The 16,520-nt window shown below is 37.4% G+C and overlaps 1 protein-coding gene across 3 annotated transcripts in view; it reads right to left on the reverse strand.

The window, feature by feature from the left end:
* Nucleotides 1–16,520, reverse strand: part of rnf130 (ring finger protein 130) — a 59,749-nt gene that overhangs the window by 5,998 nt on the left and 37,231 nt on the right. For 2 of the 3 annotated variants that reach the window (XM_041266398.1, XM_041266396.1), the window contains exons 6-9: nt 12,513–12,595; nt 6,860–6,956; nt 6,293–6,497; nt 747–840 (exon numbers count right to left, since the gene is read on the reverse strand). In XM_041266398.1, coding sequence (XP_041122332.1) covers nt 747–840; nt 6,293–6,497; nt 6,860–6,956; nt 12,513–12,595 — 479 coding nt within the window. The remainder of the gene's footprint in view (nt 1–746; nt 841–6,292; nt 6,498–6,859; nt 6,957–12,512; nt 12,596–16,520) is intronic. The other variant, XM_041266397.1, reaches the window with a different exon arrangement.

Here is a 16,520-nt window from a genome sequence, read left to right on the forward strand (position 1 = left end):
TTAACTCCACTTCCACTTAGCCATTTGTTTTAACTTACATTTGTATCTTAAATCTGTAATTTTTATACTGCCCAGTACAGTGCGCACAAAAGAAAAATTGACAGTGTTGGTTAAATTCTGCTTAAATTAAATTAAAATTATGTTCTAAAAACATATAAAATTACCAGTTTTTTAGACCTATGGTTAAAATCAAAACCTGGACTTTTAACAACAACCAGGAATACAGTTAAGATGCACTGCCTAAGACAGTGAATATAAACTGGAAACCAAAGTTACCAAACCCTGACTTGGCAATCCACGAGTTACCTCAAAACATTTTGGTATTTATTTTGTGACATGAACATAAAACCCTGGATTCTAGGAAGCACCACGCTTTGTGTACATGCAGGCCCAGACAGATATAAAATAAAGATTAGTTATGTTTTATTGCCAGTGATTATATTCTTAGTACTAGTGTAAATGTTTTTTAAAAGATTATTTTGAAATGGGCTGCATGATTTTGTTTCTTTTGGTATAAACTTGGATTATAAATGATCAAAAACATTTGGCTTTATTAAATGTATTCAAACATCTAGTCAACTTCTACAAAGCCTACAAAAAAAGACACAATACCCTATTTTTAACAAGTGCAAAAAGTTTTTTTTAATGATATGAAACTGCTTAAAGTTACCAGTTTTTGTTTTATTATTAAAGGTATAACATTGCAGCCAATGTAATATAAAAAAATAAATGCTGTGAATACTTACATGTTTGTAGAGTAGCTAAAAGTGGCTTTGATGATCATATAGCAGAGAGTGAGAGCACTGAGTAGGCCAAAGCTGGCGATAATAAACCACTCTTCTGTTGACAAAGGAAAGGGGAAGTCACTCTGGAGGGGCTACGCTATTTGAGAAAGATGCCCAAGTTGCCCACTGAAAGTCCCGCGACAGAGGGAGAGGATGGCCAGAGCCGCAGCATCAGAAAAGAGCGTGGAGAGCTTGTCCAAGATGAAAAGCAAGAGTGGACATCAGCGAGATAGAGACAGTCTGTGTTAACTTAGAGAATAGAGGTGATGCTGAGAGAACACAGGAGGACACTAAGCACCAAGCTGGGCACCCCCTTCTCTGAGGTTAGAAGAAGTGAAAGAAGAACATGGTGAGAGATACAAAACCAGATAAAAGGGCATTCAAGTACATTTCAATAGGTGTGTGAGAAGAAATTTGTTATTTGTTTCCGTTTCCCTTTATAAAAAAGAAACTGCAATACAATATCCTACCACATGGTGGCATGGGTTTTCTTTTTGAAGAAATTCCAAAAAAAAAAAAAAAAAAAAAAACAACAAAAAAAGTGTCATTTAAAAAGTGCAGCTGCAAGACATTTGCAGAGGCAACAACAGAAGCAATGCAGTGAAAGAAAGCAAACAAATATGCCAACTTGAAGCAAATAGTCGTTGCTGAAATTCTAAAGCAATTTTCACCATGTGCAAAGTTTACTACATACAACAACGCTGTCAACTTGGTGAAAGGTTTGAAAAATGTCACATATTCTAGTACATGTATATATGATCAGGCATAGGGACCTGTACATAAGATAATGCATCATACTTCAATGCAGGATTTTAGCAGCTGAAGTTATCTTAGCCCCCAGACATTTATACTTGACAAAGAAACCACAGAATTTCCACAGAAAACAGTATATACCTAAAATTATATGCAGTCGCTCTCAAAAGTATTCACCCCCCTTGGACTCTTCCACATTTTATTGTGTTACAACACAAAATCAAAATTGATTTAATGAGGAGTTTTTGCCACTGCCAAAAAGTCCATAATGTCAAAGTGAAAAATAAAATCTACAAATTGTTCTAAATTAATTACAAACATAAAACAGAAAATAATTGGTTGCATAAGTATTCAACCCCTTGAGCCAATATTTGGTAGAGGCACCTTTGGCAGCAATTACAGCCATGAGTCTATTTGGATTTTATCTTTGCAAAATTGCTCAAGCTTCGTCAAGTTGAATGGGAACCTTTGGTGAACAGCAATTTTCAACTCTTTCCACATATTCTCAATTGGATTAAGGTCCGGGCTTTGACTGGGCCACTCCAAGATATTGACCTTTTTGTTTTTAAGCCACTCCAGTGTGGCTTTGGCTGTATGTTTGGGGTCATTGTCCTGGTGGAAGATGAATCTTCTCCCAAGTCCCAGGTCTCTTGCAGACTACAGCAGGTTTTCTCTGTACTTTGCTGCATCCACTTTCCAGGCACTGATGCAGAGAAGAATCCCCATAGCATGATGCTGCCACCACCATGCTTCATGGTAGGGATGGTGTTCTCAGGATGATGTGTGGTGTTAGGCTTGCACCAAAAAGCTCTATTTTGCTCTCATCAGACCATAGACTCTTATTCCACTTGGTTTCAGAGTCTCCCACATACCTTCTGGCAAACTCTAGCCGAGATTTGATGCAAATTTTTTTCAACAATGGCTTTCTTTTTGCCACTCTGCCATAAAGGCCAGTTTTGTGAAGCACCCAGGCTATTGTTGCCGTATGCACAGTGTCTCCCAGCTCAGCCGTGGAAGACTGTAACTCCTTTAGCGTTGCCATTAGCCTCTAGTGGCCTTCCTGACTAGTGCCCTTCTCGCCCGGATACTCAGTTTTTGAGGACGGCCTGTTCTAGACAGATTCACAATTGTGCAATATTCTCTCAATTTCTTAATAATGGACTTTACTGTGCTCCTGGGGACATTCAATGCTTTGGAAATGTTCTTATATCATACCCGATTGGTGTTTTTGAAGAACCTTATTCCAGATTTGCTTTGAATGTTCCTTCGTCTTCATGATGTAGTTTTTGTTAGGAAATGTACTAACCAACAGTGGGACCTCCCAGAGACAGGTGTATTTAACCTGAAATCATGTGAAACCTTAATTGCACATAGGTGGACTCCATTCAACTAATTATGTGACTTCTAAAGACAACTGGTTGCACCAGAGCTTATTTAGGTGTGTCATAGCAAAGGGGGTAAATATTTATGCAATCAATTATTTTCTGTTTTATATTTGTAATTAATTTAGAACAATTTGTAGATTGTATTTTTCACTTTGACATTATGGCCTTGTTTTGTGTTGATCAGTGGCAAAAACTAATTAAATCAATTTTGAGTCCATGTTATAACACAATAAAATGTGGAAAAGTCCAAGGGGGGTGAATACTTTTGAGAGCCACTGTACATGTGCTGTTTGTGCAATACTACAGTGCTTCAAAAGTTGTGGTTTAGTGCTGCTTGCTGTCATGTCTGTTAAAGTGGATTTCTCTGTCTTCGAAAGAGGAACACAGCCTCTAGGTCATATGGCCATTGTATGTTGATTCTGGTGAAATACTAATCCGGCACATTTGCAACTTACGGTTGTTCTATCATTATTTTTTAAATAAATGTACCCTTGAAATTAACGCTAATTTTGATGCAGCACAAAATTCCTAGATCCGGGTCAACTGAACCCTGCTAATTTACCCATACTGTATAGCAGGGCTACTCAACCCTGGTCCTGGAGGGCCGCTGTCCCTCCTGGTTTTTGTTCTAACTGTACACTAAATTGATGAATTGGACCAACCAAGCTTCTAATAAGCACTTAATTGGTCAATTAAGTAATTTAGGGTATAGTTGGAACAAAAACTAGGAGGGACAACGGCCCCCAGGGACCAGGGTTGAGAAGCTCTGTTGTACAGTAAGCTCTTGCATTGTGAAAAATGAATATGAATGAATATCAACACATAGCTAGAGCTGGCAAAACATATATGATTCTCAAACTTGTTAAAAGCATTACTTTCACTTTACATGTGATGATTCTAAACCATTGAAATGTTTTCTACTTGCAGGGTTATATTAGCCTTCATATATGATGGTATCTGACAGGTTTCTCCATCTTGCCTGAAAGTATTAGTGTGGCATTATGGTTGAAATTGAAGATTGGCAGCTGTGAGACCCTGGTCTGACTCTGCACAGCCAGAGCACTGCTTTTTGGGGGCATCAGTTGCATAACCTTTACTGAGAGCTGTGTTTACTTTCAACATTAATAAAATTAAAATAATATGCCTTCCTAAAAATGAACAGCAAGATTGGATTCATACCGACTGCGATCTAAAATAATTTCCCACACATACTCATAAAAACAAACAAAACAGGCAATTTTACAGCCTACTAAATAAACAGGATATTGCATAGATATTACACTACAGTACAATTCAAAACAGCACTGTACTTTCTTGGAACTGTACTCCATAACTCAGAACAAAAATACGTAATTGTTAAGTACATTGCTTGTTTTTATCTGGTATCAATTCTTAAATGTGTAGATTTCTTAACTGAAGAAACTGATTCACTTCCAGAGCCACAGCTATACTTGATTTTCCCTACTTTAGTTCAGTAAATAGTTATTAGTTGCAGCACTACAATTCCCATATACCGTTTAACTCCTTCAACACTGTAGCCGGTAAATAAGACAAACAACTTCCCTCAGCACAGCGGACATTTTTGTGTGACTTATTTCATATAAGACACTGAATTTATTTCCTAAGTTATATTTGTCTTTTTGCAAGATTATTTCGCAAGGAGTTAAAAGTAGCACTAAGCCGAAGGACATTATAACAGACAATGTAAAACTGCACATTCTTGCAGGCTGAAATGAACAAATATGGTCTCTTCAACTGGAAAGGGGGGAGTTGCATCAGGGCCAAATTTTCTGCCCCTGTGGCAAAACTGAAACTTCCTCTTTCGATTCTGCTGTAGCAATTCTCTGCATTTAAAAGCAAGTTTGTTTGCTTCCTTAATGAGAACATGATTTGCTTTTAGACATTAAGAGGAACAGGCGATGAGAAACCTATATTATTAATGCTATGATTGCTTGTTACAGCACTTTCATAATCTAGCATGGAGATATCAAGTCTCTCCGAAAGCTGACATGAATTTCTTGTTAATCCTGGTAGCCAAGAAATGCTCTTAATGTCAAATTTCATTATTAAAATCAAATTAGCAGCATCGCCTGCAGCTACTGTGTACTTTTCAACATTGTCAGCATCCATTAGATGACAAGCAATAACAGAAAACAACTTAACATGTGAAGGGGAGGAGGAAGGGAAGTAGAAGGTTGGTTTCTCTGATAGGATTTGGTTTTTAGTTGGTTCTACCTGCCCTGAGTTACAGGTTTATGAGCAGACTGAATGCAGATGAGCAGCAAGGCAGTTTGCAGAGCTGGGAGATGAGATGAGAGATAAATACCATCCCCTGGACCACATTTACCATGTTTAAAGTCTGCATGTAACCTGGAGGCTTCTGCATCGGTTTCTTAATTAACATGCTGTAACCAATCACATGCCAGAAATGACACATAATTAGGTCAACATGAAATAAATTCTGATGCAAATCTGTGACAAAGTAAAACTTTCATCACACTTCCATAATATACAACTACAAAAAATGTAAACATAACAGACAGCCAGCCATATCTTGACTTACATTACATTTTACAGCATGTTGAGCTATTCTTCTAACAAATGTCCTGGCAAGATTTCATTAACCCAACTTGAAGTCTGACATATGTACAGCAGATCCCCAGAAAGAGATAACTACAACCTGCTTTTAACTCCTAAGGGGGTGATCAAAAAGGGGTCTTGCTAGACAGACAGTGATTTAAAGTAACAACGGAAATATATATCTAGGTAACCCTGTTATACAGGTGCTCTTTAATCCAGATTTTACTTTGCTTTTACATTCTACAGTGGCTTTTAAAATGAAAACATCTTAACCCGTTGTTGGATGGTTTCTCAGAGATATGACATTACAGTCTATACTAGTTTGTAAAAAGATTAAGTTTAGGCATCAGACCATGAACATTTGAAAAGAAATAATAATAATAATAATAATAATAATAATAATAATAATAATAATAATAATAATAATAATATCGAAGATCGGTAGATGTTAGGCCACACAGATATAAGGCGCAAGCAAAGTTTTTGTCAACTTGACTTAATTTCTTGGTAAGTTTTACTATGATTGCATGTTCATGTTGTATTGTATCTAGTATATTACAGCACAGTGCAATTACCAGCCTTTTAAAATCAACATAGAAAAGTTAGCTGAAATGAATGGCATGTGACTAGTCAGAGTTCACAGGGAAATGTCATTAATTGATTAATACTTGCAGGTTATCATAAGGTTTCTAATGGGAAAAGGTATTCTCAGGGCGACTGTCAAAAGCATCCATAAGGTCCTGTGCATTGTTCAAAGTTAAAGCTACGCTGACAAGGACGGACTCTTACTGGTGACGGCGATGTTAATCTCTCCAGAGCGAGGCGTCAGCTCAGCCTCCAAAGGGCTCTGGGACGTCCCAGAATGTCTCAGGGGCTCGAGGCTGATTGAGTTTTCATTGGTCGAATCTCCTAGAATTGATCTCTGACTGGACGTCTGACTTCTGGATATCATGTCCATGTCAAAGGCAACATTGTCCACACAGGGTAAGTTTGGCTTTAATAAAACAGCAACAAAAAAACTGTGGTCAATTTAGGTTGAATCAATCGTGTAAAAAACCTTTGCATGCAACCTGTTTATTACAATGTGTATGTTTCTATAATATTTCTCCCACTAGGTGACACCAACAACCAGTTTTTTTCAAATATGAATAAAACAGTAAACCTGTGGCTTACTGATAACGGATACCGACTAATCAGATTAACTGACAAATAATAATAATAATAATAATAATAATAATAATAATAATAATAATAATAATAATAATAATAAATATGTAATAAACACAATTTATAAAAATAAAGGAAATGACTGTTGTAACTCTTTTGTGTACAAAAGCCACACATGCTCATGCTCACCATAATCCCGAGGGCCTTAAGAATGTTGAGCTTGCACATGGGGCAGGTACAGTGTTCGTTCAGCCAGGGGTCCACACACATTTTATGGAAGATATGCCTGAGGAAAAACAAAACATATTGACTTTTATTCAATGTAGGATATGGATAACCAACAGATGAGGTTCTCGTCGTTTTCTCTGTCCTATGGGCTGCAGACCCCCACCGCCCCTTGTTCTTTCAGATATACAGTTTCAGTTGCATACTAAGGCTTGAGAACCACATAGCAACACCACCTGTGTCCTGTGACTGACTTTGACAAGTGAAATGGAATCACATTATTTGTTTTAAAACAGACCATTACCAGCGTTTGCATTCAAGGTGTGTGTGCATCTAACAGCTGTGCTGCCCATGCTCTTACCGTTCGTTTTATAGTGCCATTGTCATCTCGTCTGAATAAGATGACAACTGTCACACATTAACACGCACACACCACGCTGGGTTGTTGTTCAGTGCCCTACAAGGTTGGCTCAAAGAATCTGCTGCCTACCTGCGACAAGGAGAGAAGGAATCCGAGTGGCAAGTCTTCTTCCGACCAGGAAGGGTGCTAGGTAAGGTTGGTGGTACGCTTTTACAGAGATGGCCCGACTGTAAGTCGGCCATTTTGGAGAAAGAACGTAGTTGCAAGACTGCTAAACAAATCTATTTTGATCAGCTGTGGGGCACACAACAATTGGACAGATCACAGGGAGGAGTTTGGCAGTACAAAGGGGTCGAGTAAATGCGAGTACGACCCCTTATGCTGAAATACTAACTTGCCGGAGCATTTTGTTTTGTGTTTGTGATTAGAGAATGTGAAGACTAGTGAGTTGCCACCATGGAACCAGCATATACACCGCTACCCCCTGTACAGTGCTCACCACTACGAGGGCTTTTCTGTGCGCTACAGGATTTATAACGTGCATTTACTATTTATTAGTATTTCTGTTTGGGACTGTAACTCACCGTATAATCTCAATACCATTGCTGGTTTATTGTTTTATTAAAATAGACTTTCTTTTGATGGTTTTGCACTTTCTTGACTTAGCTTCATGCAGTCTTCTATTCTAATGCAGAGCACAGTCTTTCTCTCTGTACATGTATGTATCAGTGACTGTAAATGTATTTATATTCCATTAAAGCTCTTTCAGGCTAATTAAGAATGCTTATCAACAGATATTAGTAGTTTGAAGCACCTCAACTTCTAATAAAACATCTGAAATAACTAATAGCCAGACATTTGATAAAACATATTTAGTAAGCTATTATCCTGAAGTTGAAATTTGTGCAAGTAACATGCCAAGACACCAACCACCTATTCACACCTTGACACAGATCCTGAGACCTATTTCAGTAAACATACATATGCCTGAATATTTTACATAGGGATGCCCTGCAAAAAACAATCCAATTTCTGAGTGTCTTTAGTTTGAGTTGAGTAAGCTTTAAATGCTGACTTTACCTAGCAAGAGCATTAGAAAGTAACCTAATATTCTCTATAGGAACCTAGAGAGACACTAAGGCTCCAAAAGGCATCATTATGGCTGCAGCTGAACAATAAATCATCTTCTAACCATCAGTTCCTGGCAGACCCCCAACCAGGAAGGGGCAAAAAAGGAAATCTCAAAAGTGCAGACTCCTTTGTATGAGTGCAGATACATGAGAAACTAGCACACAGGTGCTACATGTGTATGGCAATATATACAACTTGTCAAGTTACTTTCAATTAAAATATAGGAAACACATTCCTTTTAAAAAAAGAAAAGTTTTTTCTCATTGGGAATATGTTGATTGTTTTAGGTTCCTACTCTAAAGATTAAGAGTATGCCGCTGCTCCCTGGTACTGAATCACTTCCTGTGCTGTAGGTCACAAACTCGGACTGCGGCTAGGGTCTAGACTAGGTACCAGGAAGAAGAAGCTTCTACATGTCTGCGTTATTGTAAAAAACAAATAAAAGAATTAACACCCAAAAGCATGAAAAGATCTTTAGCACCATTGATAATACTGTGTAACAAAAACATTTTTTTTTTTGTTCCTGGGTAGTAAGTGTTATTTCCTAATTGCTTATGCCTCAAAAATATAGAACATGGCTATTATTCCCCACAAACTTTGCTTTTGTGACCATTATAATTGTAAATCTCGAAAAACTACTCACTTCTAAATCTTTTGTAGTCAACTTTGTATTACTTTAGTATAAATACATGTTAATTTGGATTCATATGTTGTTTTTTTCTGACTGTGTGAACGAAAAGACACACATTTGCCCATTTTCCCATTGGAAATAGTGATATTTTGAAATATCACTGTCCTGGTCACAAAAGCAAAGTTTGTGGGGAATAATAGCCATGTTCTATACTTTTGAGGCATAAGCAATTAGGAAATAACACTTACTACCCAGGAACAAAAATTGTGTTACATAGTGTAATGTCACATGTTTTAATATTTAAGGAAAATAAAGGAGAAGTAACACAGTTGTTTCCAGATGCATAACAAAGAACCATGTCAGAATTCATAACATGATCCATGTGTACTATGTCAGACTAGTGTTTATCGTCTTGTTTATTAGCTTTTGCCCACATACCATTTTGATGCAGGGGAATGGAGGAGAGTCACATGTTACCAGATCAGGGTAAAAACTGTGTTCTCTCAAGAAATCCAGTGAAAGCAATGTGCTTCAATAGAGAAGATTTATTAGGCAGTCATGAGATGGAGCAAGTTTTAAATTACTTCTAAAACCATTTCTATTTTTAAAACTAATATAAAAAGCTGAACAAGGTTACATGGCAGTCATATCTGAGAAGGGTGGCAGATGCAATAGATTATTATGAATCATATGTCTTGCGGGAATGGACAATACTACCCAAACAACCATCACACATCAGCCAAGTCCTGTCAGCAAGACAGGCCAGATTTCACTGTCCTGAAGAGAACACAACTGTATGCCCCATTGCTACATTTTAGTCCAATTTAGACCCAACTGGACCAACCCTAGCCTTTTTTTTTTCTTCAGTACAGCACTTAAGATTCAACTATTTGATTAATCTTTTTTTATTGCCATGTCTTTCTTTGCGAGTCTCAATTAAACCTTAATTAGATCAATGAACTGCCCTTGTGCCTATTTAAAGCCTTGCATACTGTACCTACATTAGTGACCCCGTAACACATGCTTCCCCTGCACTTTGCTAGTCTAAAGCTGGTTTGTTTGTTTGTATTGTGTTGAGAAATGAAAAAAAAAAAAAAAAAACATTTTATCAATGCATGTGTCATTATGTATACAAATATGCAATGAATGTTTGCAGTTGTATTTTGTGCAAATACACTTTTTTTATGAATACCAAAATGTTCTCAATGCATTGATTATTATGTAAATTATTACCAGACTGATAATCGTTTTGGAAAATGAAGTGCATGCATGCTAGTGAATACCAGAGCTTAGATCTGTAGAAAGGACTCACTTTCTGCCCTCAGCTCTAACAGCCTTCAGCTACACAAAGCAACAAAAACAATAATCAGTGCAAAATGTTAGAAACATTACCATAGCTCACGAAAACAAAGCAGAAGCAATTTATTTTGTATATAATAATTTTTAAATAATAAACTCATTTCATTTTGTTAACAAAGCAACAATGCAGTAGTTTTAATCTCAGCTATTAGGTTTAAAATTTCCCTCATATAACCTAATAAAATAAGGGATGGCTGCATTCCTATCAGAAAACAAGCTTAGGCTAATTCTTATTTACGTTATCTGATACCATGGAGATGGGAATGACATCACTGCTTCTACTAAATGTCAATAGGCATAAAGCACCCCAATGCAATTAGGCTCCAATTACCCCAGTGCTGAACTGAAAGACCATAGCTGTGTAAAAAACATTACAATACCATTAGGGAAGGTCTGAATGTGAACCCTGGTAGTTTTGCTAACACAATAAATAACCTAAATATGAATGTTGACATGTATTGAAAGTGTACAGTAAACTGAACATTATCATGGCACTGGAAAAAACAGCTACATAAATAAATAAAACATTCAAGATAATGTCAATTCTCTAAAGGTGTACTGTGCATATGATTTACTACAGCTGTGATTTTAAGTATTGCTACTAGTAATGCAACAATTAATTGATTGCGTAATTACTGATCTCCATGGCGTTTATTTTGCAAGCCTGAATGAATCAATAATTGACTGATTAATCGACCTGATGATCTTGCTTTCCTTATGCAGTGCATGACTAAAGCTCTTTCGTTTTGATGTGTTTTGTGATGAGAAATGACAGAATCTAATAAATAATGGAAATACCAAGATTCTTGGTGTTTGGTCCAAGGGTCAGACTATCTTTAGATCTAAAACCAATCGAGCATTGCTGGAACTGAAGAGGCTGTTGAAAAGAAGAAGACAGCCTTCAAATGCTGTGCAACTGAAACTGATTATTAAAATACATATCCCTTAGATCTGCTCAAAATGCTTGCACATGCTATGTATGACAGCCACCTAGAAGCTGTGACAAATCCAAATGGCCCATTTTTTAAATCAGTACTTATCAAGACTTGTCTTTACAAAACTAATTGTTGTTATTTTTTATTCTGCGCTATTGGTTAAAAATAGGTATTGCAATTGAAAGTTAAGTATTTAATAAACTTGTAACAGTTCATTCAGGCAGTAAATGACTGATTGAGTTTCTGAATGCTCAGCATTTCAATTCTTATGGGGTCCACTGTATTTATTTAAAAGGTCGTTGCTACAAAAGCACGCCTTATTTCCATCCATTATTATATTTCACTAAGTAAAAACAATGAATTACAGTGTAGAAGACGATGGGTTTGGTTGTGCTGTGGTTACAAGGCAGGTTTTTCATGTGCGAGGTAAAAAATAATGTATCGCATTAGAGGTTTCCTGACCACTTTCCGCAGTCCAAGTAACTTTGCAATGTCAATTTACTCGAATGTGCATGAATCTGTTGTGTTTGAAACTCGTGTGCAAGTTTATAAAACAACTAGATTCCAGTTGCACCACATTATAAACAAGTTTCTTTAGATATATGTACATACGTACACCAGCTTCCATTGTATCCCTAAAACATCCAGATGTTTTGCAGATTACCCAAATCATTAGGTTTGTATACATTGACAATCATCCCAAACAGATTGCATAAAGAAAACAAGTCAGCTTGGTTGTGTAAACGAAGGTTGACAGTTTACTTGGGAGTTTATGGCAAAGGTGACAAGCTGCGCTCGAATGAAGGTGTATGCAAAGTGATGAATAGTAGTGCCATTCCCCATAGGGACAGCTACTATGGTTATGATGTATGCACTCTGTAAACCATGTATTTATATTATATTTATCCGTGAGCCAAGCAGAGCAGGGAGCAAGTTAATGGGGTTCTGAGTCTTCATTAGACATCCACCTCGCTGTAGAATGTGTGTATCTGGTGTAAAACCTGGGAAGGCAATTGTCACACAATTTGGCATACTTAGTGGCCTATGCTGAGAAAGGCATAGGGATCAATGTCAGAGAGTTATATGTGTTCATTGAGCGAGATTACAAAGCTATGAATGTAAGCTCAAGGCATCATTAACATAAAAAAAGAAATAAAGCATGTGTATGTTAATTTGTGTGCTCACAGTAGGCAGACTTACTTGCAAGGTAGAATGCGGACCACATCATTTAGTTTGTATCCTTCAATGCAAACTGCACAGTGGTTAAAGTCTGGGTCTGTTTCCTGAAAAACAGACAAAACAAAAATGATTTTAGGATATACACAGTACAAACATACCACATTTACCGAAAAATCATTTGACCAGTAAAGAGTAAATGAGATGTCCTGCTCTCGTTTCCTGTGGGTTTCTATAACTGGTAATAGTAGTGGATGGGCCTGAGCAAGAAAGATGAAATAATTAATCTCACCTCCAGGGTTACATCAAGATCACATGACTGCCTGGATGTTTCTATCTTACAGCACTATGGAGATAGCCAGGAAGAGCATATTATGTACTGCTTAGAATTTTGAAACAAGTGCAAAGTGTGTTTGAAAGAGGAAATAATAGCATGTTGCATACTGATCCTACCTACAATAAGGCTATTTCTTACTAGATTAATAATACTGGATACATCTTTGCACTTCCATCCGAATCAGGCCTGTGGAATTTAATTACACAAGGTTCTTCCTAGATTGCAATGTTTTTAGACTGAATAAATAAATAAACCGTAAAGTGCAGATCAGTTTATAATAGTTACAGTGAGGTAAGTGGACAAATGTGGCTAAGTGTGGCTGTCTAATGTCTGGGAGCTCAGAACCAAAAATAAATTATAATGTCAGTTGGGAAACAGAGGGTTAAAAACAGCACAACCACTATAGCTGCTTTATACAGACAGTGCTTCCTTTCCTCTTGAGTCTCAATTAGCCTGCTCTTTAACCTTCCAAACGAACACTGCGCATTTGACAACTGCACATCACTCTGCTTAGTCTTCCAGGGAATGCGTGCATATGTTGTAACCCAGCAAGGTATGTAAGATGATAAAGAAAATGGACTGGGAGAGATCACTGGAGCATCATTTATATAGCACTGATACGCAGAAAACTTGCTGACAGAAAAGAAGAAAGGAAGCAAGGACACTAAAACCTCAGCGGGAGACAGAAATAACAACCAGGCCCCTTGAAACTCAGGGATCAATGGCTCACTAAATAAACAGGGAGAAGCAAGCACATTGTGGAGGATGAGAGATATTTTTAAAATACCTGTGCTGAAACACCACGTATGGGCAGTTACACACAGGACCTCCTATTTACAATTCAGTACTGCTGATGATTGCAGGCAGACCTACAGCTGGTACATTAATTATGGCTGTATTCCAGGACATGTACCCTGTGCACTGCCTATTATGCTCGTGGGTACCTCAGGTCATCCAGCAAGGCCTTACACATCAGTGTGAGCTGCAGAATGGTTTTGGCATGGCTTGCCTATAGTATGTGCAGTTTGAGCCCCGAATCCCTTTGCTGAGTGTGTAACCCCGCTGAGCCACACAGATCCTGCAGCTTTAACTTCTCTAATAAAACCATAACATATTTTCTGATATAATTGCAGCTTAAAACATTTCTCCAGCCATGGCTATGAATAACAAATTAGAGCTGTCAGTATCATAAAAAGTAAATCATCATGCCCTACTGTATAGAATAGCATATTGCAAGAAATGGCCATGCATAGTTTCATGGGAACCAGACAAGTGGTTTTCAAGATTCAGCGCTCATGATGGAGAGTTTAATCGAATTTGGGTTACCAAGATATACAGTCAGAAGCTGTAAATCCTGTGAAAAGGTAGATTATTTTCAGAATGCAGAAGAACTGTAACAGATGTCAAAGGGAACTTCTAGCAGATTTGCAGCCCAATAGTTCAGCCCAGTGTACACAGATAACTATGTATGGAGGAACGTGGTAAACATTCACCCAGGAATCACATAGTCGTGTAAAACCGAGCATGATTGTGGGAGACTGCAGCTTTAACAACTCATTTTATGATGCCACAACCAAATCGTCTGGGGCTTTACCTAATTAGTCTGCCAGAGAAGAGTGCAACTTAACCCCAAATAAACTACTTGAATCATGCTCCAAGTGGGATTATAAAGACAGAGCAAAATTAAAAGACGTTCAGGGAAGCGACACAGTGATAATCCCCCATCCTCCAGCGATTATGGATTTTTGATGTGTTAAAGCCCAGTTTAAAACATAAAAAATAAAAAAGACATTAATAAATAGCTTAAATTAACTTCACTTTTGAGAGACAGTGTGTAAATTATGCAAAGGCCATGTCTTGACAGCTCATGGTCCACCAAAGATTCCTGAAGGAGAGATGTTGCAATACTTCTGTGCTGCCTGTTATTGAGAAATCTCAGGGTTTCAGAACAACACACAGAGATACACAAAAAGGGCAGACTAAAGTAAATCACTTGAGTAACATTTCAAAATGTTATCCTGTCAAGGTCAATGTTTAGACAGTACATTTTATTGCAGTTATTAAGATTACATTTTCCTCAAGGCAGTGCATCTCACATTATGTATCAATCTATCTCACTGAATACTGAAGACTCATTTTGTGAGCCTCAATTATTGATTCATTCTACCATTGAAGTTCTCATCTTAAATCAAACAGTTCTTACTCAAAAAGAGAGTGGTTTAATATAGCAACTTCCATTAGTATTAGAGAACACCCAACATACAAATGCTATTATGGGTTTACAGTACCTGTATCCAACTATAACCATATCTTAGTCCACATTATTACAAATATTTTAACCATTTAAAAAGGACATTATATTTGTAACCACATTTTATACATGTACATGTGGTGGCTATGCAATAACTTTCTACAAATAAAGTACTAGTTAAATAATATATATGTAGGTTTTAAAGTTGTTTTGAATTGCTTTTATGCTGTGTCCATTCGGTTTTCTTTAGTTTATGAACCACATGCTTGCTTTTTGACTCATTTACTGTAATGCTCGATTTAGAAATTGCATCTCTCAAAAGCTAGCTCTAAAATAAATGTAAAACTCGGATGGTGCTGATAGCACTGGTGTTACAGTGCAGGGGAGGATGTGGGTGGTGTGCTATTATACAAAAAAAACCACAAGCCTTTTTCTCAATAAATTGTCTAACTCTGACATACGATTTGGAGTAAAAGGCACAAAGGGTTCTGCGCATCAATAAGGCAATCTGTCAAATGTGTCTGTGTAGCACAAGAATGATATCCCAGCCAGGACACTATCTAAATTAAGGTAATACAATAGTGACCAACTCTGTACAATATATATATATTAAGTCATGTACACAACCAACTCCATTTCAACAATTTCTTCTATCATTCCTTAGCTACTGCCAGCTAACATTTTATGGATAATGCTGAGCTTGGTACTAGCTAAAAGGTGACTAATTCAGTTCAGGACTAGGTTATCATTCCTGTGATGCCCTGACACACTCCCTACAAATGGTGGCCAAAATGTCCCTTATAGGCAGATAAACTGCTTTGAAGAAACACTTTGCATTCCACACTGAGCAAGAAGCATTTCTACAATTAGACCTGCACTATACATGAAAAGAGGCAATAGAGACACACGCTGCTGGAGTTTAAATATGCATGGGGCGGCCACCTTATCTGAATCATCTTTGTAGATAATATCCTGTAGATAATGATGTATTATAGCCAACGACTAAAGCTATAAGGATCCCATTTGGCTTTGAAATTGCAATGTATTATTTACGTAAAGAGCACTCCTTACCTTGACCTGCCCCAAGTGCTCTGGCTCACAGTACTGTATTGATTCCAAATTCTGCACTTCAATTAACCTTTTAACGTAACTGTAAAGTGTGGGTATTATTAGAATCCACCCCCGTTCCCTCTATAAACCTCGTGAAAATTACAGACCAGCCCTTGAGAGTCCTCCTGACTAGACCTGGCTTTGTGTGAGGGATTTTGTGCTACTGTGGGGCACAGACAAAATATTCACAATCAGATACATATACAGCTGCTGACAGGAGTCTTTCTACAGACACTATAAATCATCACAACCCACTCAGTCAATCAAAATAGTCTATTTCACAGCAATGCATTGTCGGACAGTGCATGCCCCATCTTTCTTCCTGTGATGTCGG

Source organism: Polyodon spathula, chromosome 12 (assembly GCF_017654505.1).
Source record: "Polyodon spathula isolate WHYD16114869_AA chromosome 12, ASM1765450v1, whole genome shotgun sequence".
In the NCBI taxonomy this organism is placed as follows: Eukaryota; Metazoa; Chordata; class Actinopteri; order Acipenseriformes; family Polyodontidae; genus Polyodon; species Polyodon spathula.